This window comes from Pteropus alecto, unplaced genomic scaffold, assembly GCF_000325575.1.
Source record: "Pteropus alecto unplaced genomic scaffold, ASM32557v1 scaffold39, whole genome shotgun sequence".
Classification (NCBI taxonomy): Eukaryota; Metazoa; Chordata; class Mammalia; order Chiroptera; family Pteropodidae; genus Pteropus; species Pteropus alecto.
This window is the reverse complement of record NW_006443568.1, coordinates 6,382,514-6,405,960: the sequence shown is the minus strand read 5'-3', so window position 1 is coordinate 6,405,960 and position 23,447 is coordinate 6,382,514. Positions and strand designations below refer to the sequence as shown.

Genomic DNA, 23,447 nt, shown 5'->3' with positions numbered 1-23,447 from the left:
GAATTCATCCGCTTCTCTGCTTCTCCACAGGGTGACTTCACCAGCCTTCTTATGCGTGTCTGCACTTGGTCTCTTCCTTCCTAAATCCCAAACCCAAACTTGACCCTGTAACTCCCTTGCCCAAAACCTTTCAAAGACTCCCCTTGTCCCAGGATAAGTCCACGCTCCTGGGTGCAGCATTCAAGGCTCTGTGCGGTCTCTTTTGGTATCAGTGATGGAGCCCAACTCAAACTGCCTGACTTCACTCTCAGGCAGGACCACAGCAGCTCAGCCAGGAGACAGAAGGTAAGAGATGGAGAAGGAGAAAATGAGATTATTGAAGAATTTGATTCCTAGGTCCGACCATGCCTGAAGCCAGAAATCCCTGGACTTCCCATTTATGTGAGCCAAGAAACATTATGACCACCATTTTTTTTTTCTTTAATAAACTTGGTTCACCAAGCTTTCTGTTACTTGCAACCATCTACTTTCTGTAAATGCCCTTCTTGGCCGAAGCTAGCCAGGGTGGGCTTGCAGCCAAGGAACCCTAAAATATGCAAAGGCTCTTCCCGATCCGGACCCCGAGACCTCCACAGCCTCCTCTCCCTCCTTCTCCCACTTGCAGTCACACTGGGCTGCCAACCCCGGCTCCCCTCCCCCACATCCATGGAGGCCTTCCACTTCCTGCTGCTTTTGCCTAAAACATCCTTCCCCACTTAGCTTTCTGCTGCCCAGCTGTCCTTCAGACTCCACTTGGTGAAACTTCCTCTAAGAAGCCTCCTCTGGCTGCCTGATGTCCCTCAGATTTTCCCTGTCATGGTGTTGGCCATGACCTGTTACAATTATTTATGGATCTGTCTTCCCTTACCCCAGATTGTGGGTAACCAGAGGCAAGTCTGACCCATCGAGATCACCCCAGTGCCCAGCGCAGCACCTGGCTCTATGTGAGTACTCTCCAGGTGAGTGAAGTTCACACCTTATCTGGGAGATATTAGGGTGCTTCCATGGACCATGATTTGTAATCAGAAGCAGTGCCAGGTCATGACATGGGCCAGTGAGTCTCTGGACTAAACAAACAGGTGTGTGTGTGTGTGTGTGTGTGTGTGTGTGTGTGTGTGTGTGTGTGTTGAGGGTGATGGAGCCCCAACTACGCCATATTTAAGGAACCACATCAGCCCAAGAGAAGCACGTTGCTGCTTTATTGAAACTTCTTCCCCATCCCACATGAAGCGATTACATGAGCAGTGTGGGCAGGGAGCCTCTTGCAATCCTCTCCCTCTGCACCGCCCTACAAGACCCTGGAGAGCCTGCCTCCATGGCCCCGCCTCCATCTTTGGGCCAGCTCCCTCAGGAACTCCAGCCCTCAGAGAAGCAAGCAAAAGAGGGAGTGTTGGGACCAAAACCCTCCCTGCCAGCCCCCCTGGCAGGATCTGTACCCACAAAGGGTTTGCCTGTTTTGACTGAACTAACTTGCTCGTTTAGTCCAACAAATGGGATTTGCCTGATTTCAGGGCTGAATTTCTGCTTGACCCCAAGCCTCAGACAAAACTGGGTCACCTACAAGCAAATCGGTGACGGATGGACTGGCCTGTGGAATGGATGAAGGCTCCTTGCTAGAGATGACTGCTGCTGAGGCAACCTATGCACAGAGTCCACTGCTAGGTGACTTCTCTGACCACTTGTGATTGCTGACGATGACAACTCTTGACCAAAACAATGTGTATCTGAAGGGACTGTTTGACGATTGAAACTTCTGTTGTTTCCTGGAACAAGCTGTTGAATGATGGTTTGGCAATTGTCTTGACTATTCAGCAACTTGGAAATACTGAACTGACCAGAATGAGAACCAGTGATTGAATCAGATCGAATTGAATGGTTTGGGAGCTAATCTCTCTCTCTTTCTTTTTTTAATGATTTAATTTAATCACTATTCTAAATTGACTGATGGTTGGCTGATTTTATAATTATGTAAGCAAGCTATTTGAAGAAATTGGATATATGGATTTGGTGGGGAAGACTAATATTACTTGACTAAACTACTGTATGAACTGATGACTATTTACAAACCAATGCAATGGGCTGTTGTTGTTTGACCAAATTATTTTACTGAACTGACAAGTAATTTTAAAAAAACTTATCAATCTCCTGGTTAAACTGGTCAAGCTGAAAGTTATTTAACCAAACTCACTGAATTTAGAATGACCAATTGTTTAAACAAATGTCAGAGCTGATCGAAACAAGCCAAGTGTTGTTGGATTGAATTTTTGAGATACTCAAGGAGCCATTCAGCCTAAGGGGTTGACTCAGCTGTGAATATCACCCAGGCCCCACAGGAAAAGCAGGCCAGCGAGGGGGACACAAGCAGATTGTCCTGAAGTCAGCTGGGTGGTTCATCCAGGTCACAGGAGCCACCAAAGCCAAGAAGCGGATTGCAGGCAGCTCCGCCCCTTTCAGCACTAGGGCTGGAGCCTGGTGCATGTCACACCTCAGAGTACGGGGGAGGCGCTGGGTTCCCCTCCGGAGTCTTGGGTGGCAGAGACATGGCTTCCTCGTAAGATGGCAGGACCACCTGGGAGGGACAAAGGTGAGGGCTGAGCTTTGGCCAGAAGGAAACACAATTCCAGCTTGGGGTCAAGGGTGCTCCAACCCCATCTCTGGCAAAAGGATGATGATGATGATGATGACAACTAGCACATCTTGGGTATATTATGTACTAGGTATTGTACTCACAAGATAGGTGCAATTTCGGTTCCTATAGTGGACAGATGTGCCTCTGCCTGTTCAGCATCAAATCCCCTTGTTTTAGTAACAACACATCACTTTCCCTGGGAAGAATTGACCCCATCCCTTAGATCCTGGGGGTGGATGTGCAACCTGGGTGTGGCAACTCCAAGTTCATTCCTGGCTATCTATCATTGGTTTGAGACTAGGTTTATGACCCAAGCTGGTCCAATCAGACATGCTCCAGGACTGTCTTTCTGCTGGGGTAACTGAGAGGATGGGATGTCTGCCTAGGAATTTTGGCAGCCATTTTACCACCATGAGGAAAGGGCCGCCTGAAAATAGTGCCAACACTGAGAAAAGCCATCAAGAGGTAGAGAGGATGACGTTTTCATTGGTTTGAGACTAGGTTTATGACCCAAGCTGGTCCAATCAGACATGCTCCAGGACTGTCTTTCTGCTGGGGTAACTGAGAGGATGGGATGTCTGCCTAGGAATTTTGGCAGCCATTTTACCACCATGAGGAAAGGGCCGCCTGAAAATAGTGCCAACACTGAGAAAAGTCATCAAGAGATAGAGAGGATGAGATCACATCCAAACGTCAGGACTCAACCAGGCCTGAGCCAGATCTACATTGGATTTTCAAATTCTGTGACTTAATACATTTCGTTTTTTTAAAACTTAAGTCAGATTGAGTTGGGCTTCTGCCACTTTTAACCAAACAAGTTTTAACTAATACAATCCCCGTTTTACAGATGAGGAAAGTGAACCAGTAGTAATTTAAACCAGCTGCACTTTTCCCATCACTTCTCCGATCAGTTGTTTCTAATGCACCTCATCACTCTGCCTAAAAGGCCCCTGCCCATTCTCAGCTAACTTATATCCATCGGCAGTTTGCGACTTGATCAAGTATCACCTCCATCAAGAAGCTTTCCCTGATGCCCCAGGTGAGGCCAGCTGCCTCCTCTGTGCTCCCATTGGCCCCGTGCTGCACATCAAGTTGTAATCAGAGCTCTGCATCTGGATTCACTCTGGACTATACACTCCTCTAGGACAGGGTGATATCTTAGCCTTCTCTGCACCCCCAAGGTTGGATATGAGGCCAACAGAGAGCAAGAGGCAGAAAATGTAGAATGCACAAATGAAAGGATCCTAGACTATCAGAGCTGAACGAGATCTTCACGTGGTCTAACCTTCATCTTACAAGCAAAGAAACTGAGGCCTCGCAAGGAAGAGAGACTTGCCACAAATGTCACAATAAATGGCAGAGCTGGGACTTGACCCCCTACCAGACTCACCTTTTGGAGCATCTTGGAGCTGCTCGTCTCCTCGGCCGAGTTCATGTACTTGATGATTCTGTAGCATCTCCACACGCACTTGAACATGTAAACCTGGAAAAGGACCAGGTCAGGCCATGTGTTGCTGACCCTGCTCCTCACTAACCCAGCAAGCCAGGGACAGATGCCAGACGCTTCCTGAGGAGCCCCAGCTCACCCCAGAAGGCATCCAGCTGTTGCTTCTCAGACCACTATTCTGGTTAGGGGTGCCCCACCTGCCAGTCCCAGATATTTCAGATACTTCCTATTTCACTGTCCCCACAGACTCAGCACAAGAAGGGGTTTTGTAGAGACTTCTGGGGTACTCTCCAGTTCCCCCTAGCAATAATTTTGCAGATCCTGCTTGTCCACCCCTGGGGACTAGGAGCTCACTACTTCCTGAGACAGTCCACCTACCTTGAGACAGAGCTGATGGTAGGTTAAAGATGCTATTTTCTACCAATTTTCTTGAAAATTACTTATGATATGTTTTTTTAAAAGCAGATTGCAAAACAGTGTACGCAGTACTATTCCATGTTTGTAAATGCAAAAGAATTATATGTACAGATGTATATATCTGTCAGGTGATGTAAGCAACTGCTCTCTCTTAGCGATTGATATAAGAATTAGGGAGACAATTTCCAGAGTAGGGTGTGAAGTCCCCAGGGGCATGTTCAAGGAACAATAGCCAATAGTTCTCTCCAGTCCTGTTATCTGGAAGTTTTCTTGTTTTATAGAGTCTTGTGATGGGGACTCAGAAGGGGCAGAGATAAATAAGATGGATTATAAAATAATGAAGTATGAAGGGCCAGGAAAAATCAAGTAGGTGGAAGGTGGCCAATGAGACCGAGTGAGGGGTCCCAAGAGAACCCCCAGTGCAAGGAGCATCAAGAATAGGAAAGGGGCAGGGAGGACGGAGTTTCGTGGCATGGTTTGGGGAGCTGTCCTCTACCCAAGTGTGTGATATAGACCCCCACACTGGTTTTCCCCAAGCCTCTGGGAAAGCTCTCACTGCATATCACTGATGTGTTTGTGCTTGGTCGGTTCTTTGAAGGAAGGTTAAAAAGAGAGTGAAGTTCTGTTTTCAGGTCGGCATTTGGTGAGGCCAGAGACTGCTCAGGGCCTCCCATGAAAGGAGGCAGTGATGTCAGCTTACACCCACCACATAAAAAGGCTGGGAGGATGTGCACCCAGACCTCCTGGTGCTGGTCTCCAAGTGGTGGTGGATGGTGGGCTGATGGTCTCCTTTCTGCTCATCTGTAGTGTCTAAGTGTCTACAATGATTGTATGTTACTTTCTGTCAGATAAGAACACTTTTTAAAAGCCCTTTCTTCTGTTGAGTCAACATTAGCCTCCCTCCGGGTCCAGGCCACAGTCCTGATTGTGGCCTCTAGAATCCCCATGAGAGTCCTTTGAGTGTTTGGAAACAGCAATCATGTCCCTCTTGAGTCATCTCTTTTGCAAGCTGAATTGCCCTGGTTTCCTTAATTCTTTCACATGGCAAAGTTTTCTTGCCTCTCAACCCTCCTGTTTGTGCTGCTATTAACACACTTTGGTATGTCACCATCTATCTAATAACGGGAACCTGAAACTGGACTCTATCCTCTGGTCTGACCACCCCAAAGAAGAATAAAACCACTCCCCTCCTTCCTTCTCATCACCAAACCTCTAGTAATATGATCCCAGGACCCATCTACATTTTGGTGCCTGAGTCACATAAAACTGTGACATGGGCAAAGTAAGACTTATAATGTTCCTTTCGCAGATGAGACCTGAGGCCCAGAGAGAAAAGACTTGAAAAATAACCACACAGCTAGTGAGGAGAGAGCTAGGATTCAAACTCAGGTCCTTCTGACTCAAATTCCAGACAGAACAATTCCTCCTTCCCTGGATCAGAGCCTCTCTGCGTTATGCATTGAGTCCCTGGCACCTGAATGCAAGTGGTCTTTGTAGATCCAAATGGGGTGTCCCCGAAGATCCCAAGTGGGCTCAGAGGAGCTGCTGTGGGGAGGGCTGGAATAAGGAGCCAAAAGCAGGGGGGCAGCAGCAGGAGACACATTCCCCTGCCTCCTAACAGTCTGGCGTGGGTGGCGCTGAGGCACAACCTCACCACTCCTCCCAGAGCCATGGGGCAGTAGCTATTTACCTTCAGGATGAGGACAGCAATGAAGGCGATGGAGAAGATGATCATCATCTTGATGAACTGGTTATAAGCCATTCCTTCCTGGCTGGGGAAATAATTCTGCAACAGATTTGGGGGCCACATCAGTGCCGGTGGCCATGAGGAATTCTAACAGTGCTCACATGTGGAAGAATGAAAGGCCAGCTCTTCACACACACTGGAACATGGTGTGGTACAGCCATTACCTTGGCCAATCCCTGCAAGGGCCCTGGGAGTCAGGTGCCACCTTCAGTTTCATGAGACAGGTGAGCAAACCGAGGGAAGCACATGGAGTCACTGCCCACGCAGATAGCCCTTACCTGGCAGTGCCCCCATCCCCTAGCTGGCGGTGGACATGGCCTTCTCTAAAGGACAGTCTTGGCTATATAACCACCTTATCCTAATCCTTTTTTGGTTACAACTTCCTAGTACCTGGGTGGTTGCCCCCTCCCCTAGGAACAGCTCACAAGCAGTGGCTGATGCCAGGTCACTGCTCACAGTGAAACAGTCTCTGCGGCATTTGCAAATACGTGCATGCATTCTTTAACACTCTTCCCTTCAAAATGTAGAGCTCATTTCCCTCCCTCAAGTGTGAGTCAGACCTAGAGACTCACTTCTCACAGATAATAGAGGTGAGTGTAACCTCCGAGACATGGCAGTTTCCTCCTTGCTCTCTCTCGGATACTCAGGGAAAGCCAGGAGCCATGACATGAAGATGCTCAAGCAGCCTTATTAAAAGTGCACAAGATGTGGAATTGAGGCAAAAAGCTGGCAGCATGTGAGTACACCATCTTGGGGACAGATCCTTCAGACCTAGCCAAGCCTTTGGCATCTGTAGCCCTATCCTCATCTGGGGTACAACCTCTTGAAAGACCCTGAGTTTGCACAACCCAGCTAAGCCACTCCCAAATTCCTGATCCCCAGAAGCTGTGTGAGATAACAATTTTTTATTGTTTTAAGTCAGTATGCTTAGAGCGAATTGGTTAGACAGCAATAAAAAACTACTACTATTTCTGCAATGCGATTCACACTCCTGGGCTCTCTCTGGACTTGGGCAGGGCTGTCTCTAAAGTCCACAGCTTCCTCTGTGTTTCTAACCTGCTCCCCGCTCTCCTTTCAAGGTCTCCCTGAGCACTCTCCCTATATAAATTACTCATACAAGAATCCTCCTCCCAGGCTCTGCTTCTAAGAACCCAGCCTGAGCATTGAGGCACAGAGAGGGGAAGCAACTTCCTCGCGGCCACACAGCCAGTGACGGGAGTGGGTGGACCCTTGCCCAAGACTCACCATGTGGTTCATGGACTTGAAGTTGAGATAGGTGGGCACTTCCATGTAGGAGCTGCAGAGGGTTAGGATGCTCAGACAGAAGTCCAGGAGCTGCAGGGTCATCAGTGGGACCTTGGAGGGGGGCTTAAGGGGATAAAGATGAGCATGAAGATAGACCAGCAATTAAGCCCCAACCAGAGGCCTTGGAACTCTAGAATAGGGGTCCCCAATCCCCAAGCTGTGGACTGGTACTGGTCTGTGGCCGGTTAGGAACTGGGCCACATAGCGGTGGGTTGGTGAGCAAAGCTTCATCTGTATTTGCAGCCGCTCCCCAGCGCTAGCATCACCGCCTCAGCTCCATCTCAGATCATCAGGCATTAGATTCTCATAGGAGCACCAGTCCCTGGTGCCAAAAAGGTTGAAGACCTCTGCTGTAGGGCTCATGGCAGTGGCAGGGGCTCATCTTGAGAGACTATCTCAGCTAGAGAGTACCAGTGACTCTCTAGTCCACGGTACCCCAAAAGAAATGGACGCCCATTCCTCAGATGTTCACAAGGGCTGGTGGCAGACCGGGTACTAAAACCAAGGTCCTGACTCCCCACCAGGGCCCTTCTGAAGTATATCACCCCAGTCCCCTCAAACACAACAGTCAGGGGACCGTGGAAAGCAGCTTCAGGGAGCCACACCAGTCACTTACAGGCATCCCACTGTGGGTGCTCAGCACGACTTTAATCACCTTTATCTTCCCTTAGAACTTGGTTACAAAGGAGAGACAAAGCAGGGCTGGGGCTGAAATGGGGCACGAGGCTTTTCCTCTGCTGTGAATTCACCCGTGGCTGGCATTTGTTGAGCGCTTGCCATGTGTGAGCACCCTCTATACATATTCCTCATTTAATGCTCCTGGGGCATATTGATAAGATGGGGTCACAGACCCATTTGACAGAGAAAGGAGCTCAGGGTGATCTGGAGGGGTTCAGGGACTTGCCGAAGGTCACCAACTAGGAAGGGGCCTTGGGGGCTCCCCGTCACCCCCTGAGACCGTCCCACCTTCCCTACTAGGCAGGACTGGGTACTCACAGCCCGGCTCCGGCTCCGGGACACAAACTTGAGGTAGGCGGGCAGCTCCACGTAGGAGCCCAGCAGGGTGAACAGGCACAGGAGGAAGTCCATGATTTGCAGGGACATGAAGGGCAGCAGGTACTTCTCCCGGTTCTGAAAGGCAGGCCCAGCACTATCAAGGAGTCCTTTGCATAATACTTCCCTGAGTGGTCCGATGTCCCCATGCACCCCCTCACAAATAGCTCCCTTCCCTCCCAAACCTTCCTACCCGTGGGTCCCCATGCCTTGCTCTGAGTGAGGCTCTGAGAACAGGAAGAAGGCAAGACCCAGGCCCCAAGTACAAGGAGCCTTGTGTCCCCAGAGACACAGGAACAGTCCTCATCCACAGAGCTCAGTGCTCCAGGGTCCAGGAGTAGGCTTAACTCAACTCCCTTTCAAGAGAATGGGCCATTTTACAGATGAGAAGCTATCAGAGAGGACTTCCTGGAGGTAGGGACACCAGGGTAGATCTGGAAAGAAGAGGGAAAGGAGGAGGATCCTGGAGGCAGACGAGCCGGCATGAGCAAAGGCCCTGAGGTAGAGGAGAGCCAGCGCTGCCGAAACAGTCAGACCTTCTGCATGCGGGTGACCCTGAGGCCATCCAGTCATGGCGAGAAGCCCCGGGAGGCTGAGGCTAAAATCCTTCTCTTTCAACTTTGAGCAAGTAACCACCGTGGCCAGTCTTAATACATGTGAACCCATGACTGGCGACAAAATCACAGAAAGGGTGGTTTTGTGGTTTCTCGTGTGGCTGTCTAAAATCACTTGCGAGGTGGCCGAAACAACCCGGACTGAGTCTCAGAGACTCCAGGGACGACAGCCTGACCTACTCGCGTTTCTGCACAAGCACCCCGTGCAAGGTGGAATCCATCCCTGGAGCGCAGGGAGGGGAGAATGGCATTAGCCAAGGGGTGGTGGCGACATTTCAGGCAAGGTGGAGACGTCCCAGACCAGAACCAGACCTCTGCTGGCCCTGCGAGTGCCGGGCTGCTGTCTGACCAGGAAGGGCCCTGTTTCTGGTCCTGCTCTGGTGGGCCATGTGGCCAGGCCCTTGCTTCCCACCTCCCTGGGGACGAGGGACAGGCGGCTCCTCTTTGCAGGAGGTTGTGCCACAGCCTATATCTCTCTCATCTGCTCACTAGATGGAACTGAGCTGGATATGTCTACCCTCCCCCCTCTGCTTGGCTCCCCTTCGCTTGGTTCCCCTCACTGATTACAAACCCACTGCGTTCTCCCCAACCTCCCCTTCTTCAAATGGCTCTTCTTCTTTTCTCTACCAAAATTCTCTGCCTCCATTTGCAGTTTAAAAGGCTGCGGATCACCAGCGATGATCTCTTGGGTATAGGAGGAGTCTCCCAAAATACCCACCTCCCACCCTCTCAGCAGCCAGTGCTGCCCACCCAGTGGATGTGACTAGGAGGGGTGCAGGAGAGCAGCTGGGGCTCCCAAAGTCCTGGTTCCCCTGCCCCTCCCCCAAAGGGCCCTCACCTTGACCACGCCAATCAGCAGGCTCACACTGATGAAAAAGAGCATGGTGATGAGCAGGAAGCTGGAGATCAGGTCAGCTGAAAAGCAAGGGAGAACAGTGAGGGCCCAGAGGTGCCCTAGGGAACCCCACCTGGGCTCCAAGGACCACACTTTGGGAACCACTGGTGTAGGGGCTATGACAGTGAATAAGAAAGCCCAGGCCCTGCCCTCCTGCAGTTCTCAGTCTTGAGGGGCTACAAAGACACAAACAGAACATTTCAGGTGACACAAGAGGGTGTAACAGAGGGTGCTGGAGGGGGTTGGGATGGGCAGGCTGGACATCTGCTTTAACCAGGGTGAGGTCGAGGAAGGCCTCTGAGGAGGTGGCCTGTGAGCTGAGTGATAAGGTGTCCAGGCAGAGGCCCTTAGATAAGGAGTGGTCAGTACAGCTAGAGCGCGGAGAGCAAGCGGGAGCCTGGAGGGAGATACGAGATGTGGCCAGATAGGTCAACAGGGCCTGGGTTTCAAGGTGAGGAGTTCCAATTTTATCCTAGTGTGAAAGGCAGCCATTGGTGGGTGTAAGTAAGAGAGTCCTCATCTTTCTAAGCTGGTTAGGCTTGCAAAACGCCATCCTATCTGCTCCCACCCCTGGGGACCCAGATGGAGGACAGGTGGTATAGCCCCATTTGCAGATGAACTATCTGAGGCTCAAAGAGGGCAAGTGGCAGGGCCTCAAACCCCAGATTGTCTACCCCCAGCCAGAGCTCCTCCCCTCCCTTTCCCCAATCCCCCTTCCTGTCTCCTGGACCTACCAATCCTGAGGTAGCCTGTCTGCGAGAATTTGCAGGACGCCTTGCCGTGGGCCACCTCCACTGAGTGCTCGATGAACAGCAAGATACTCATGATCTGGGGGAAGAACAGAGCATCAGTCAACAGGGGTCTGCACTGCTCTCCCACCAGCCTCTTCCCTCCCCCAGGGTGTGCAGCCAGGGGCTTGTGAGGAGGGGTCCTGGGAGAGATGGAATGCGGGTGAGTGGAGCATCCTGGATAAAAGCGTGGCCTATACAGATAGATGGCTCACGCTGGTTCTTCCTGTTCCCAGCTGCGTGAGCTTGGGCAAGTTACTTGACCTCTCTGTGCCTGTTTCTCCCTCTGTAAATTGAGGATAACGTAGTAGCTACCTTAGGAGGCTATTTCAAGGAGTAAATGAGAACGTCCCAGGAGAAGACTTAGAACCATGTTCTCGGTAAAGCAGTAACTGGGGCTGTTGAAGGTCAGGCTTAAAGAGGAGGTAGCGGGATAAGACGGGCCCCTGCTCTGCACCCTCTTTTATAACAACAGGCACTGGGCATATGGGATCTTAGTCACAGCATCTGAGCATCAGAGAGCTTCAAGTTCTTGGAGTCATCAACACAGGCCTGGGAGCATCTGACCCACAAATCTCCGGGGTGCCCTGCCTAACTCATCCCCCATGGCTTCTCAATTTCCCTATATGCAAAATGGAGATAAAAACAATACATGTCTCATAAGATTGTAGTGGGACCAGATGAGATATAATTCACTTAAAGTGCCTGGCAGATCATAAACACTCAGTCTATGCTTATTATTATTATTATTATTATTATTATTATTATTATTATTATCCCCACTGGTCTGTAGGTTGCTGCTTCTCTCTTGTTCAATGCTCTAGCTATTGTATTTGATGAATAAATTAATGGATAGGTGGGTGGGTGGATGGATGGATGGATAGATGGACAGACAAATGGACTAATGGGGACCCTTGCTAAGAATGATGGAGAAGGGGTGAATCTGTTGGGATGGTCCTGGTAACAGCTAAAGTCCAGCCACAAAAAAGCAGCTTAAAAAAACCTTAGAGGTTAACTGGCCTGTGCCTTCTACCCTCCAATGCAGGTATCCTGGGCCATGCAGCCTCTGCTTAAATGCTTCTAGCCACAAGAACTCACGGTCTTCTGTAAGCAGGCCTTTTACCTTTCCCCCACGACACACACTCACACACACACACACACACACACACACACACACACACATTCTCTAGGTACCATCCACCCACGCTGAGAACAAGACTATCTCCTCCCCCATAATAGGTGCCTTACCTCTATTAACATGCCCTAAGTTTACATTGGCTTTCTAGGCAGCACTGCATTGGTAACTCATGCTCGGCTGACAAGCAACCAAACACCCACCATCTGTTTCCTCCTTGCCGACTATGTGGGGTTTTTTTTGTTTTTTGGTCTTTGTTTTTGTTTTTTTTTAGTTTAGACACAGGTCTCAATCTGTCTCCTTGCCATCTTACATCCTGTTCAGGATCAGAAAAGGACAACACAGAAGAATAATGAAGAGCTGGGCTCCAGAGTCAGACAGAGGTAGGCTTGAATCCAGATCACTATGTGAACTTGGGCAAGTTCTATCACCTCTCAGTTTTCTCATCTGGAAAATGTCAATCACTGGATTTAGTAAGGAATAAATTGCATTGTATTTGCACCGAGCTTAGGGGCTGGCAATAGGTTGCTCAGCGAGCATCATCTGCTTTTGGTTGGTGTGGTCTGGGTGGTCGGGCAGCACCAGCAACAAGGTGCCAGGGGCTGACAGTGGGCTTAGGTGGCTTTGAAAAATAAGGAAAAGTTTTCCAACAGAGAAGAGAGAAAAGCGTTTCAGGAAAGAGGAACATCATGAGAAAGGCCTGGAGCCTGGCAGGGCAGATCCAGGATAATGCCTCTTCCCAGAGAGGGAGGATTTGCCATTAGGGAAATGAGGCTCAGAGAGAGGTAGTGAGCAGCCCAAGGTCACACAGAAAGCCTGTTGCAGAGCCAGAATCAGCCTCAGTCCTCCTGGGGCCAAGTCAGGACTCAGGCTGAGTGACCATGCCCAGCCCTGCTCACTGCGCCCCCGCTCTGCATTGGCCTTTTAAACCTCTTCCCTGTGTTTCTCCCTGGTTTCGGTTCCCATTCCCAGCCCCAGCCCCAGTCTGTTCCTCCTTTCTCAATAACAAGCACTACTTCCCTAAGTTGAGCAGTGAGGCCAGTGGCCAGGGGGCCAGGAGATTTTCTACTTGTTTTCCTGGTGGCTCTGAGGAGCAACCAACGGCTTGGGCTGAAACAAAGAGGGCAGGGATTGGAAGAAGAGAGGAAAAATCGGGGAGGACTGAGTGAACGGGGCACTCCTGAACATGGCATGGCCAAGTGGCAGTGGTGCCGTGGCTGAAGGTAGTGGAAGAAATGTTGGTCAGGTGGGCTACAATGGCGACCGCACTGGGAGGTGGGGACGGGCTTGCCTGTCACTGGGTTTGGCATGGTGGTGACAGTTATGAGAGGTGACGGTGGATGTGGCTGGGGTGGTGGTGATGGAGGTAATACCAATGAGCATACTGGGAAGTGTTGATTAGCTGCAGTGGTCACACGGCTTTGATGCTGCTGCTGCTGATGGTGATGGTGACATTATGATATGCTTGGTGGTGGTGATGGTGGTGATGACCCACCGATTCTGGCGTTCAAACACAAGTTAAGCCTCCAAAAAGGTGGGCCACTCTTTCAGAGCTCCTAGGGGCTCAGGACCCAGTGTTTCAGAAGCAGACAGGCAGAGACCCACCCTCTGAGATTTCAGGGGCTAAAACTGACAGAGAACCCAACCCTCAGTGAGCACCTACTATATGCCAGCCAGTGCGAGGGCACTTTCCTATCCGTGAACTTCTTTTTGTCTGCCTAACAAATCTGTGAGGTCAGGATGGTTCCCTCACTTTTTTATGAGGAAAGCAGAGGCCTATGTGTGACGTGGCTGAGGCTGCAGAAGCAGTCAGGCCCGGGCTTGTCCCCAACAAACAGAGAATGAAGAATGGATCCCAAGAGCACACCCTTTCTTGCCCCCTCTCCCCTTTGCCCCTGACCTCCCACCGCTAAGGGGGCCTAGGGACCCCTCACACTTAGCCAACAACATTATTTTTGTCATCCTCTCCCTGAGGCTCAGTCCTCTCAACCTCTCAGGCTCACCCTGTGCTCCCCACCAGCCCCTGGGGTTGTCTGGGAGGAGGATGGGAGGAGAGAACCAGATGCGTCACAGTCAAGAGGAAGCTCCCCTCTCCCATGCCCACCCCCTACTTCCTGCTGCAGCTTATCAGGGGGCAACCGGGTGCGGGTCATTCCCCAGCAGCATCCTCTCCCCAGCTATGTTCCCAGCAGCCCAGATACCATCATGATGCCCCCCCTCCAGAGCCTCGGCTCAGTTGCAGCCCCAGCCAGGCTACCCACACCTCCCTAGAGCCCCGCTTCTCTCCTGAGGCTGCTGCTCTGCTGTCCTTCCTGTCCCCTCTACCTGGCCACTTTATTTCTCTGTGCCTCAGTTTCCTCATCTGTAACACAGAAAGAAGTATCCACCCTCTAGTAGAGCTGTTGTGTGGAGCAGGTGAGGTAACATATGTCTGCTCCCAAAGATGGAGATTCAGAAAGATGGACGGAGCAGCAGAAGCACTTGTGTGTGGGTACCAAACCGCAGGTCCTCGTGGCAGTGGACACTCTATTTGTAATGGCCCCAAGTTGGAAACGACTTAATGCCCCACCCCCCGAAGATGAACAGGCAAATATACTGTGATATATTCATGCAACGAAGTACTTTACAGCCCTGGGGGGTGGGGGGTGCGGAACGAGCTGGCTGCACACAGCAACAAAGGAGACACTCACATCACGTGGAGAGAAAGAAGCCAGCACACGAGAGCACGTGCTGTGTAGTCTCATTCCTGTGAAGTCCTAGAGCCACACATGTTGGGACAAGTCGGTGGGGCAAAGGAGTGACAAGGGGCACTGGAGGCCTCTGAGTGCTGATCCTGTCCTATTTCTTGATCTGGGTGGAGGTTGCATGGATATGTTGACTCTAAAAGTTCATCAAGATATGCACTTATGATATGTCAATTACACATCAATAAAAGGTTTATAAAAGTAAAATAAAATAGAGATTGGCTAGCCCCTACTTTGTCAGATCCTGGGGATTACAAAAATAGATCAGACCAGCCAAACCCTGGATGAGCCTCCAGCCTCCAGACATGAGGACATGAGCAAAGGGTCCCTGTAGCTGCAGGCAGGGAGCTGCCTTGGGATGGGGTAAGTGCTAGGAGCTCAGTGACTGGGAATGGGGGTCCAGGAAGGCTTCTGAGAGGCGATGAGTCTTAAAGACGTCTCCCAAAGGGCAATGGGAAGGGTGTTGCAGGCAGAGGGAATGGCAAAAGCAAAAGCAAAAGCGAGTGAGATCCACTCCGAAAACTGCAAGACGTTTCTCTTGGGGAACTGTGACTTCGGCTGATCCATGTGCGGGCACACAGTAGACTCCCAGGAAATGGTAGCTGCCATGTGACTGGGCTGGAAGAGGGATGTAGGAAACGCTGGGGGAGGGACACATGCTTTTACAGGGGCCTACAGGAACGAGAGAAAGAGTACTCCGGGCAGAAAGGACAGTTCACGCGAAGGCCAGGAGACCACAAAGAACACAGTTCAGATGACACTCACTGCGGTCTGTCATCCTGTGGCATAGAAATTGCCACAAGAGCTCTGTGCAGAGAGCAGCTAGCTCTGGCCAGGGGCCATCTGGGAAAGCCAGTGTATCATCCTCGGAGCCCCCTCCCCTGCCTGTGCTTGGCCTGTGGCAGCCCAGCAAAGTATGACCTCTGACCTTCTGGACCTGCCCGATGAAAGAAGACGGGATGATAAGGCTTCCCCTGAGGGAACACTAAAAGTAAAATTCCTGGCCCAGTAAATCCCAATGGTCTCTGTCATTCTTGAGAGTAGGGAAAAGGTTATCAAATTTCCTTTTATGGGCAGGTTTTTGGGGGCTCAGATTCAGATTCAGCCTCCAGTCTTGGCTTAAGCCCCCAACCTCCTCCATTTCCTGAGTATCCAGGGACGCAGCCTGCACCCCTTAAATTATCACCATAAATCATCACTTCCCTGTTTGCTTTCAGAGCGAAGCACCACCCCACCATACAACACCCCCCACTATAGCGGGTATTACTGTAACTCCTGAGCATTTACGAGAGGCCCAGGTCCTCTGAACACCGACACACACGTCATCGTACCCCCACCTCAGCTTGTGAGGCAGGTTGCTATCAGTCCCATTTTCCCCCCATTTTGCAGGTGAAATCAAGACCACATCTTTCCATGTGGACTTTGTATTAATCAGAGGTACAAACTCCCAGTTTAAAATGAATAAGCCAGGGGATGTAGGGTACAGCAGAGAGAATACAGTCAATAATATCATAATAATTTAGCCCAGTGACAGACAGATGGTTACTAGACACGTCGTGGCGATCACATCGTAAGGTGTAGAAATGTAGAATCACTATGTTGGACATCTGAAGCCAGTGTCATATTGCATGTCAACTATACTTTAATAAAAATTTTTTAAAAGAGGAAAAGAAGAAGGACAAGGCTACTGGATATTACGCCACTCCCACCCCACCACCACCACCCACCTGCCCTCTCCCACACCATTGTCTGGAGCAACAGCAGAGCCTGGCCTCTCTGAACCTCAGTTTCCTCTTCCGTCAAGTGGGAACTCTGGTGGTGACTGCCATTTGAAAAGTGCTCACTAGGTGCCAGGCGTGTCTTCCACTTGGTTTCCTTCCAGTCTCTGAATGAACTTTCAGGTCATGGTTATTGACCCCCACTTAACAGGAGAGGAAACTGAGGTTGGAAGAGCTGCCCTGGCCCTGCGGCAGGCCTAAGGACTGGAAAGGCAGGAAGCCAGCGCCCTCACTCTGCACAGCTCTTGTCAGCTTCACGCCTCATTAGGCATTCTGTGTCTCCTCCTTCCCTCAGTGGGGCAGGGTCCCCTGGGAGACCAACACAAGCTTATAGTAACCTCAGAGCAAAGTCCTAGTTCCAGACCACTGCCCTGGGCTCAAAATAAAAGCCTCACTTCCTGGGGGCTCAGGGACAAGGTGGTGACAGAGACCAACCCAGGCTCTGCCCACCAGCCATGGGCCTGTCTGAGTTGAGCCCCAGCCCCTGCTCCAGGAAGGACCCTCCCCAGCTACGACCCTCTGACAGCAGTGAGTCCCTCCAACTGAGGTGACCCACAATGGCTGGGACCGCCACCCACCTCCCATTCTCAGAAGCCTCTTCCTTCCCTTCCCTTGGGAGAGGATGAGGCCTAGCCTGGGGTCTGGCTCATCCTGGCCCACCTTACACAGGTGACTGACTGTCATCACTCAGCCCACCAGGCTTGGTACAACAAGAAGAGCCTAACTTTGCCCCCCAGAAGGCCCTGCGTGCCTCCCCGCATTGCCCTAGCAGGTCCAGTGGCCTCCCTGAGGGCCTCCAAAGTTTTGTAAGCTAGAGAAGAGGTGCACAACTCAGTTTTCTCAGCCATGGTGCTGGGGAGGGGCCATGATTCCCACCCTACCCTCATCAGCCTCCCCACTCCTCCGGGAAGGGCACGGAGCCAGGCCTCTCTGCCCACACGGGGGGAACCGAGCGTGAAGCCTTCTCTGCCCCACACGAATGCATTGGGTATGAAGTCTCATTCGGAGCTTTCACCACCTGGCAGTTGAGGCCTATTTTAAGGCCCCAAACAGCTGACATTTCAAAAGAGAGAGTGGCCCCTGTAATCCATTCTCACAGCCCATTCTGGGCACTTGCCTGCCAGCTCCCCCACCCCCACCTCAGTGAAGCCACATCAGCTCAATACCTCAAAAAGGTTACCCTTTAGATAACGACCACTAGCCCCATTTAACAGATGAGGAAACTGAGGCCCAGACAGCAAAGCCACCTGCCTGCTCAAGGTCACATCATAAGTAAGTGATGGAGACAAGTCTGTGACCTTTTCGGTCCCAAAGTGGAGCAGAGAGAGGATCCCCTGGAATTCTGAGGAGGACAAATCAGGAGGACTTCCTAGAGGAGGAAGCTTCCAGTGAGCTGGACCATAAAGAAGAAATGAAGGGCCTCCCGGACAGACAGACCATCCCTGGCCTGTGGGGCAGGTAAAGAATTCATTTGTTCACCACTCACTGGCTCATTCTACACACATGTGTGTCAGTAGTGGCGGCCTAGAGCAAGCCCCTGCCCCACTGCCCTGTGTGACCTGGAACAAGTCAGGGACCCTCCTGGACCTCTGTTTTCTCAACTATAAAATGTGAGAATTGGGCCAAGCAGAGGTCCATCCTTTCAGCTATGAAGCCTGAAAGAAACGAGGGACTTGGTCCAGTTCTGCCCCTGCTGACCTTGCCAGCTTCCTCCGCCACACCTTACAGCCATCCCTTCTCTACCCCAGCTTTACGAACGTCTTAGGGTTTCCAAACCATCACATGGTCCCCCCACCTCCAAGCCTTTGCTAGTGCTGCTCCCTCCACCTGGCATCTCCTTTTTTCCCCAGTGTACCCAAGTGAAGTCCTGTTCATCCTTAGCACTCAGGCTCCTCCAAGAAGCCTTTCCTGAACCCCCGACCCTCACCAGGGGCTGGACTAAGGCTTCTCACCTGTGCCCAAATAACAGCCAGCACTGTCATCCATCAGAGCCATTATCACAGTTTTTCCTGGACAGACTAGAACCTCTGAAGGGCAGAGGCCATGAATAAGTCAGGTCTGGATCCTGACCTGGGGCTGGGCTTGTAAAATAAAGACTTGTTTGAGAATGTAGCTACATTCACTAGAGACTCCTTTAACTAATAGAAATTGCTTTACTTTTCTTTCCCCAATTTAAAAAGTAGTACACTTAAGCCACCAACTAAAGTAGCATTGGATTATAACCCAAAGTGTAAAATAAATATCCATGAGTCCCTGCTGATAAAAAAAAATAAATCAATCATTTATGTATATAATAAACAAGAAGAACAGATAACTCTCCCGTGAGGAATTCCAAATAATTTATATGGCTACTCTGCCTTCGAAGAGGAGAAACATACCTCCCCGCTCCTTACATGTGGGCTGTGCAGTGACTTTCTTCCAAAGAAGACAGTTTGGGAGGGGGAGGAAAAGCAGTAACCTCACAGTGGAGAAGCCTGACACTGACTCAGCCAGGCGACCAAGGTCAACATCAACAGTGATATGACATGCTGGGAATGCGACTTGACTTCTGCAGTCTTCCTCCCAAAAACACGTTACCCAAGTCTAATCATTAGAAAACTATCAGACGAGTCTCATTTGAGGAATAGTCAACAAAATGCATCACCAATATCCCTCAGAAGTGTCAAGGTCATCAAAAAAAAAAACAAAAACAGGAAAATATGAGAAACTGTCCCAGCCAAGGGTAACCTAAGGACTAGATGTAATGTTGGAGCCTGAATGAGATACTATAACAAAAAAAATGGCATTAAGGGAAAGCAAAGGAAATCTTTGCTTTCTGAATAAAATACGTATGGACTTTAGTTAATAGTACTGTATCAATATCAACTCATCAGTTGTGACAAATGTGCCTGATTAATGTAAGATATTAGCAATAGCTAACAATAGAGGAATCCCAGTGTGGAGCATACAGGAACTCCGTACTATACTCGCGATTTTTCTGTAAATCTAAAATAAAAAGTTTATTTTCAAAAGTACTGCATGCTCATTGTACCAAATATGGAGAATACAGAAAAGGAAAAAACAATTCGAACTTTCACAATCCATTAACCCAGAGACAACCAGGACTGGCACCGGCCTCCTTCCCTCCTTGCTCATCTCCTGTTGCCACATGGTTGAAATTATAGGCGAAAGCTTTACATCAGGCAATGCATTTCTAATGGAATTCAAGGCACTTTGGACAAGAGAGGTCAGGGAGGGAAATATTTCTGGGCATAGGGGTCCTCACCTCCTACCTTTGACTTGGGACATGCTTTGGGTTGACAGACAAGCCAGGACCAAAGTGGCCACTTTAAGAAAGTTCCCTAACTCCCCAACATGTGCAAGTTTGGGTCAGAAATCATCTGTGACCCAGAGAATCCTCTACTACACAAACTCAGCGAAATCCTGAGGAAGGCCCTCCTGCTGTTAGACTCAGGTGGGACCTCAGGTAATAATGGCCCTGATGACTCCATAATGTGTGGCGCTGTCCCATGAAACCAAGAACCCGATTTAATGCTCCCCAGAGAGGCCAAGTCCACGAATAGCTCTCAGTGCGCAGGGTTGTCACCCTTGACTGGCTCCAGATGACACCTAGTCTGGGCGATTGACACATCTGGAGGGCAGCTTCTCTTTTTCCATCCAGATGTCCGAGGCCCTGACAGTACATCTGCCACCCGACTCTTGGGCCACAGGAAAGTCCCCAGCCCCTGCCCTTTCTGAAAAGGAGCCTGTCATAGAGAGGGCAGGAGGATCATCCTCCACTGGAATCAATTAAGGAGCCCAGCCCAGAGATGAGCGCCTAAGCCAGTCATACAGCTTCAAGGCTTCTCCTCTGTTCTCATGCCTTCGGCTTTAGAACATCCCATGACTCCCCATGACTCATATTATAACAGTGGTTTTCAACTGGGAGAGATTGTGCCCCCCAGGGGATATTTGGCAATGTCTGGAGACATTTTCATTTACCACAACTGTTGGGTGCTCCTAGCATCTTGTGGGTAGCAGCCAGGGGTGCTGCTAAACATCCCACAACAAAGAATTATCCAGCCCAAAATACCAATAGTAAAGATCCAGACTCTTTTGCTTGTCACTCCAAGCCCCAACCACCTCCTGCTTCCAACCAGAAGCCTCTAGGTTGGCCTGTGTAGTGTCACAAGCCACTGTCGTTCAACTTCCACACCTTTGCACATCCGTTCCTCCCCCATTTTTACTCCCCGCAACCCAACTCTATGTCTCTGCTAATGGCACCACCTCCAAGATGTCTTCCCTGATCACTTGCCCACAGATTCTCCAGCTCTGTGGATGGGCACTGATGTCACTTAATGTCATGTATGTCATGTCACTGCTGTCATATACAGGTGAGGACCTCAGACGGTGTGATCAAGAAAAAACCTCGAGAGTCACCAAGTTTGGCGTTTGCAGGGTGGCTCCTAGCCCAGGCAGGCTGCAAATGGATTCAGCGTGGCCTGCACAGGCATTTCTTTCTTTACCTCGAATCAGTCACCAACACAGAAACATTAGAAAATGAGACATCAAAGTCTGTGTTCCCTGCTTCTCTAAACATCATTCTTTCATGGCAACAATCAGGGGAAACGGAGCAGCCACCAGAGTGGACCCAGAGCAGGATCCCCAGGTCACCACAGGTGCAGCTGTCCCACTGCACTCACATGACCTGCCTGGCCCCTGGAGCTACTGGAGTTTGAGACCTCTGAGCTAGTCCATACCCCTCCACATGCCCATCATTTTATAAAGCGGAAACTGAGGCCCGAGAGAGCAGCTCATCCAAGGTCGCACAGCCAGTTAGTGGCAGAGCCAGGGTAAGGACCCAGGAGACTGCTTCCCATTGGGATGCGTCTGCGTACCACTCCACTGTCCTTCCTAGTATGTTGCACAATCTCAGAGCTTGAAGGGGCCCTAAGGACTTGGTGTGGAACAGCCAAGATACTATTTGCTTTTCTCGGAATCATTTTGAATTGGCAGAAGCTAAGCAGGGTAACTTCTGAGCTCCTTCTGAAACTAGCATTCTGGGGTCTGCCACCTTGACTCCAGGTGTGCTGGCAGCAGACTTCATGTCTGATACACTACTAAGAAAGGACTCAACTATGGGTCAGACACTGCCTTGTAGACGTTAACTCCCTTGATCCTCACAACCACCCTATCAGAGGTTACCCTAATGCCCATTTATTAAGTGAGGAAACTGAGTTTCAGAGAGGTTAAGCGAGTGGCCCAAGGCTGCACAGCTAGGAAATGGTGAGGCCAGGATTTGCACACAGGAGTCTGGATCCAGGAGCTGTGCACTAACCGCTGAACAGCACCACCCCTCTGATGACTGGGTTCTTGCCACGGGCCTGCCTGCAACAGGAAGCAGATGCAGCCAGGTCTAAGCGTTTACAGCAGCCCACCACAGCTTGCAGATTTAGGCTGATTTTGAGGAAGCCCTTCCAGGCTCATGAGAGAACTGTTGACCACAGGCCCTGAGCCACCCTGAGAGGAAGGCGCCTGGGCCTGGGGAAGCTGGGTGTGGCTCGGCGTAGTGGAGTGGGGGCAATGGGTCTGGGACGGGACAGAACTCCGTCCAGACTCCCCGCTTCCCGACCTTCAGCCACTGAGACAGAGAGATCTCTAGCCCCAGGAGTCTATGGCTCACCCAGAGAAAAGGCTCCGCACCCGTACCCAAGCGGTGCATACCAGCCACCGTAAAGGAACCGCTGGGCCCATTCCCCCTTGGGTTGTCCCACAAGAGATTGGGCCAGGCAAGTCCCCCCAGCTCATTAGCACAAGGTCCTAAGTTTTCCTAGTGGGGAGAAGGCAGTGCCTTGCCCAAGCTGTGAACGACAAAGACTCATCCCCTTTCCTTCCTCCCATTGGAAGCACAAAAAGGAGAGTCCCACTTGCCAATCCCTCCAGCGGCCCAGGGCCTGTGGACAGGAAGAGCAGAGGCTGTGCCTGTGTCCTGGCCCCATATTCTGGCAACAATCCCAGCTCTTTTTCTCCCGAGATTCCTGGCTCCCAAAGCACTTTCACATCTGAGATTCCAATTTCACCCAGACTGTGGCTGCTAGTTTATCCCATTTTACAGAGGCAGAAACTGAGCCTCCGAGAGAATGTGAGTTATGTTCTCTCGGAACAAGGACCTCTACTCCCAGCACTGCTCTGCTCCCGTGGCTGCGGCAAGGTCCCCTTCCCCCCATTTTGACAGAAGGGGAGACTGAAGCACAAGTCAAGGTCCCACAGAGAGGTGGGGAACAGCGGCCGCCCCATCGGAGGGGGCTCAGTAGTAGATCAGGGGCCTTCTCTCTCTCTCTCTCACACACACACACACACACACACACACACACACACACACACACACAGAGTCTCCCTGGGCTTGACCGCACACTCACCACATGGTAGATGGCCAGGGCAGTGGTGGCAATGCGGACATTGAAGCAGCAGCAGGTCTGCCGGATGGCTGTGCTGGGGGCCATGGTGCTGCTGTCCCCTCTTCTGAAACACTAAGGGGGAAGCAGCTCGGCGCCTGGAGCAGGGCAAAAAAGGGGAAGCTGCCGGCTGCCCTGCTTACTTCCTTCCTGCCCCTCAGACGGGCAGGGGCAAGGTCGTCACGACTGGGGCGGGGCAGCTGGGAAAGGCCATGGCCTGCCTCAGGGCACCACAGCTGGCCCTCCGCCTCTCCCAGGAGGGGCTTCTTAGGAGGACGGACACTTACACCATCGGCACCTACCTACCGCATGCCAGGGCTGGGATGTAAGTAGCTTCACACACCCTGCTCACTGGATGCTTACCACCACCCTTGGATGCAAGGACTGTTATGTTACCAAACCCATTTGAACAGAGGTCCAGAGGTCAAATTCACCCAGAATCACACGGTAATTTGTGCTGGTGGCAGGATTCAAAACTGGGT

The 23,447-nt window shown here is 50.9% G+C and overlaps 1 protein-coding gene across 1 annotated transcript; it reads right to left on the bottom strand.

The window, feature by feature from the left end:
* Window positions 1-1,155: 1,155 nt before the first annotated feature.
* On the bottom strand, window positions 1,156-23,102 carry LAPTM5 (lysosomal protein transmembrane 5). The gene is made up of 8 exons (XM_006924318.1): window positions 22,930-23,102; window positions 10,821-10,914; window positions 10,030-10,106; window positions 8,521-8,655; window positions 7,465-7,587; window positions 6,163-6,258; window positions 3,999-4,091; window positions 1,156-2,548 (listed from the first exon to the last, which is right to left on the bottom strand). Exons 1-8 carry the CDS (start codon window positions 23,011-23,013, stop codon window positions 2,459-2,461), a joined length of 792 nt encoding a protein of 263 aa, XP_006924380.1. The 5' UTR covers window positions 23,014-23,102; the 3' UTR covers window positions 1,156-2,458.
* Between the last annotated feature and the right edge of the window lie 345 nt (window positions 23,103-23,447).

What these genes read in the sequence shown, in the direction of transcription:
- LAPTM5 (XM_006924318.1), bottom strand. Translation starts at nt 23,013, where the DNA reads ATGGCCCCCAGCACAGCCATCCGGCAGACCTGCTGCTGCTTCAATGTC. An exon ending in GACAGGCTACCTCAGGATTG is followed by an intron (nt 10,107 to 10,820) that starts GTAGGTCCAGGA and finishes CTTGCTTTTCAG; the next exon opens with CTGACCTGATCTCCAGCTTC. An exon ending in TCAAGTCCATGAACCACATG is followed by an intron (nt 6,259 to 7,464) that starts GTGAGTCTTGGG and finishes AATCTGTTGCAG; the next exon opens with AATTATTTCCCCAGCCAGGA.